Source organism: Hyposmocoma kahamanoa, unplaced genomic scaffold (genome assembly GCF_003589595.1).
Source record: "Hyposmocoma kahamanoa isolate Upper Pololo Valley unplaced genomic scaffold, ASM358959v1 98469, whole genome shotgun sequence".
Taxonomy (NCBI): domain Eukaryota; kingdom Metazoa; phylum Arthropoda; class Insecta; order Lepidoptera; family Cosmopterigidae; genus Hyposmocoma; species Hyposmocoma kahamanoa.
The window spans coordinates 4928-9807 of NW_020655592.1; the positions used below are offsets into that span (position 1 = coordinate 4928).

General features: G+C 41.7%; 1 protein-coding gene across 1 annotated transcript in view; it reads left to right on the forward strand.

The window, feature by feature from the left end:
• Positions 1–3126, forward strand: part of LOC113238844 — a 6056-nt gene extending 2930 nt beyond the window's left edge. Inside the window, exons 6-7 of the mRNA XM_026475688.1 lie at positions 2873–3063; positions 3111–3126. Coding sequence (XP_026331473.1) covers positions 2873–3063; positions 3111–3126 — 207 coding nt within the window. The remainder of the gene's footprint in view (positions 1–2872; positions 3064–3110) is intronic.
• Positions 3127–4880: the final 1754 nt, after the last annotated feature.

Here is a 4880-nt window from a genome sequence, read left to right on the forward strand (position 1 = left end):
CATATAAAAATTATGTACAAAGTTGGATATTTTATTCTTAAATAATTCGTTTTAGACTTTTATTTTAAACAGTTTTCAGGATTTTCTGTGCTCGGGTAAAGTACATCCTACGTGTTACAAATTAGCACATTCTTCAGACAATATCCTTTTGTGTATCGTATATTTCTTGTAAGACCGTTATTTAATAGTAAATATCTAAACCATTTGATCTAGCAAAATAGTTGTTCCCGCTTCTCCTCCGGCGGCTCGCCTTAATGTCTCTAATCAATTTGGTTCAACAAACGATGCCGGTATCGAATTAATGAAACATAATATTTAATGCACGGAAAGACTTGCAAGATGTTTATAATTCGTGCATTCTGTGGCCTTTCAAAGGCATTTGTTAGTGTGTTTATGAAACATCGCTATTATGCCGTGGCGGTCCGTGACCTCGTCCATCTTAAATTGCGTTTGAGTGATAGGGTGGTACAGAAGGTCGATGTTAACGTTTGTTAGTGTTTGCAATTAGTTTAGGCGTCTCTTAAGGTTCAATTCTAGGTTCATTTTGATTTTATATTCACGACTTAGCCTGAAAGAGGGAGGGGAACATGAGGTAGTATTGTTTGCTGACGATTGTTACAGTTGCATTTTTAGACCTTAGGTGCTAAATTGCAATGGGGTCGACAAACACGTGTGGCGCACTATAAGTTTCCGGTATGAATAAGGAGAAAATACTATAAATGGTCAGAAATGAATTTATTGTTTCTCAAAATATTCTCCGTTAGCGTTAATGCACTTTTTCATATTCGAATGAACTAATTTTGAAAACATTTATGCCACTCCTCCGTGACAATCTCTGAAACATAAATTTCATACTCTTCGACAGCCTCTTCAGGTGATTAAAATTGTTGACCGCGTAACTTTTTCTTAATTTTTGGAAATAAATAAAATCACAAGGCGCCAGGTCAACGTTGTTCACCTTCAAAAATTCATTTGTCTGTCTGGCAGTGTGAGTAGTACCAATTACTATTCACGGTACAATGATTCTCCAAAGCAACAGTAGCTACGTGTCCAGTTTTATTAAAAAAAGAAGCAATCATCTGCTTAGAGGCACTTTGCATCGTGGCGCACTTTGGTTGGTTTCGGCTCATCTCGAAAGACCCATACGCTCGATTGCTGCTTTGTTTTGGGATGGTAACTATAAATCCTAGTTTCGTCACCCTTCGTTGAATCTGGTAAGCATGGCATTTTACCAAGAGACGCGATCTGTTTTTTGAGCCTCAGTCAAATTGTGTGGGATCCACCGAAGCACAGCTTTTTCACACCCAAATGTTTGTGTAGTATGGATTGTATTTGACTCATGCCTATGCCTAAAGATGCCCGAATCTCATGGTATTTCACATGCCTGTCTGTTTTGATTATACGGCGCACAGCATCGGTGTTTTTGTTGTTCACAGCAGTGGACGGGCGACCATCACGAAATTCGTCTCTGAGATTCACACGACCGCGTTTGAATTCTGCAAACCAGTTACAAATAGTCGTCTTGCATGGTGCTTCGTCGCCAAAAGCAGTTTGAAGCCGAGTGAAGCTCCGCTGAGCTGTTCAATTACACTTAAAGTCGTAGAAAATTATACTACGAAAATTTTTATGAGTTAAATTCATGGTGATGTAGACAACCAATTTCTAAAATGACGCCACAATGTAAAAACAAGTGACAGTCAGATGAAACAAAATGTATTTTACAGCCAAAGAGTTCCATTTTCAAACGTTGTAATTACTTTTTAAATATTGTTTATGTAAGGGGCCACTTCCGGAAACTTATAGTGCGCCCTATGTAACTAAGTTACCGAAATGCATCGAGTATATAACCAGAAATAGAGACGAAATGTCATTTAATTTGTTTGTAAACTATTCTGCTATATCATTACTGTGACAACTGCGCTCCGATTGGCTAGCCCGAGTTCGAAACATTTGACGGGTGTCGTCAACTGTTTCACGTCAAATCGACCAGTTAACTTGAGCTTTGCTAGAATAGACGAAAATTGCAAAATTACAATTTAATATTTAATTACCGATGAAATGTGATTTCGTTTGTTTTGTAATTAGATGTTTTGCTGTTTTTTCCACACCACTAAATGGAACAGCCCTCATTGTTAGAGATATTATCTTTGTTAAAATAAATACAGAATATTTTTTGGAATATACGGAGACGTACCTATGTGTACTATGTGTACAGTAGTTGGCCTGTCTATATTTCAGTGCAAACGAGAGTTGATATTTATAAGAGCTGTATCGCTAATGTGTTACCAGGAATGTATGGACCTTATTTCGTCTCTATTTCTGGTTATATACTCTATGTCGAAATGGCGCAACTCTGTAGTGTAAGCGGTTTAAAAAATTCAACTTTTGGTTATAGAAACTGCTATTATGGTTTACTTCAGGTACTTACACAGTTTAATGGCGTGCGGTGTTTTGTTTTGAGTTAGTGTTGCCGGTATTCGTGGAATGTTTGTTTTGTGAAATTGTGGGATTAGAGTAATTTTCAATCTAGATTTCAGAGTGTCTGAGGCAGAAGCTTAAAGGAATTATTGTTCCTACATTGGGGTCACAGTACATTTATGAAAATATAATTTATGTTGACAATAGTATTCATTATGAAAAATAACGGTTGATATTAATGAGAGGGATGAAAAAGAATGGCCGTTCTGGACAGTCGTCACGAGTCATAAATTCGTTTAAGGGGCAACGATACGTTGCTATAATTGCAATTCAGGAGGTTGAAATTATGCAGTTTTGTACGTTTCGGTTTATGACAATTGAAATAAGTATTGCACGAGCGAACGTGTAAAAATGTTTATAATAAAGAGCGCCACCCGAGTTCCCGTCGTTGCAGATGTACACGAACCGCGTGCTGATGGGCATCGAGCGCGACAAGCTGGAGGAGCGCAACAGCGGCGGCAAGAAGGCCGCCAAGGAGCTGCAGAAGCGCCTGGACCGGATCGTGCCCGACGTCATCTACGGCCAGCTGGAGCGGCCCGACGGCGCCGCGCCGCGCAGCCCCGGCCGGGGCAGGGGCAGGGACGGGTGCGTGCGGGCGGGGCGAGGGGCGGGGCGGGGAGGGGGTTTGGAAGGGGCGGGGCCGGCTGACCGTGTTGTTGCGCAGGTGCGAGCGCGCCGCGGCCGACGAGCGCAGGCGCGCGCCCGCGCCGGGGCCCGAGCGCTGGCGCGACTCGCTGCGCCGGAACGACAAGGTGCCTGCTGCGGCGCGGCCGCCGCCCGCCGGCTGCTCGCCAGTGACGTCACGAACCTGCTCGCCAGTGACGTCACGCGCCTGCTCGGCGGTCGCAGGGCCTCGGGGCTTCCAAGCGCCCCTGCGCCCCTGCGCCCGTCGCCCTGAGGCGCGAGTCGACCGGTCCCATGTGCCGCCCTCAAAGCCGGCACGCAGTGACGCTCACACTACTGCTTGGCGGCAGAATAGGTCAAGTGGCCGCACTTCCCCGGACGAACTCTTTCGCAAGGAGCAAACGTACACTCCAGTAGTTGCTTGCTGAGACTTACATTTTGTTGAGAAGTAAATTAGTAGCATTTCAATTATTACGTTATATAAATCATTATTATATTAATCGTATTAACAAGGAGCTCTCCTGCTATTAAAAACACATACGAACATAAAGTTGACAACTCCCATGCCTGTAGCTTCACCGGCGCCCTTCCCCTTCAAACGGGAACGCACCAATGTGAACATTTCGAGATGGCCATTATTACAACAGCAAATAATATAACGCATTATACTTACTCAATGTGCAAGTAGTTAACTTGTTATCATATTATCCTATTATTGCGTTATGCAAATTTGCAACAGTAAGCGAGAAAAACAAATGGCGCTACCTAAACAATTTAACGATGCTACGAATCCCATTTGCAAAGCCCACGATTATAACCTTCCAGTGCTTTCACTTTTCAATTTTATACTTTATTATTATCTATTATCTTACTATTATAACTCACACATTTGAAACCACAAACAAACCTAAGCTAGTTTAGTAGCAGTAGAGCCCCTTGTTAAAGAGTTCGTTCAAGGAAGTACTGCCACCTTATGTCAGCATTACTGGGTTCGAATTTTGAAGGGTAAGGGTGCTGATGAAATTACGGGCACGTGGGACTTGTTAACTTATGTCTCAAGGTGACGGGTGTAGTGGCAGTGCCCCTCAGATCTTTGCAATTTAAAGCTCTGAGTGGCACTGTAACTGTTATGGACAGACGTGTAGCTTACAATCAGGCGCACTACTTGTTCGTCCCGTCACTTGATGTTATAAACAAAAAACAATCACGTTTTTATATTTTTGGCATAATATCTTAATATTTAAGATTTTATTCTTAAGATTTAAATATTTAATACCGACAGGCAATTAACATCAACTCACTTAAACACAACTGGTGCCGAAATAGCCGTTTTGTTTTGGTTTTTTGGTTAATAGTTATAGTCAGGGGGTCAGGGTTCAGGGGATTAGACAAGACCCGTGCCCAGCAGTGGGACGCATAAATGGGTTGATCATGATGATGAACGATAATCACTGTCAACAACATTGTAAAACTATCAAAGAATGATGGCGAAAGCTGCTCCAATAACGACGAAGAGCTGTTCGTGGACTATGCTAGTATTATTTAGCGTTCTAGCTTATGCCTAGTTACCAATATATTTTTGTATATTTTTAAAAGTTGGGGGAATAAAAAAATTGTAAAACACTGTATTTTAGAATAGATTCATGAACACTACGCAATTTATTCAGTTCGACCGTAGATTAGGTAACGATCTTGTACGCACGTTTCATTTTAAACATGATTTAATGTTTACCTACCTGAAGTATTGGTTATTTTATAGTACACACATAAAACATTAA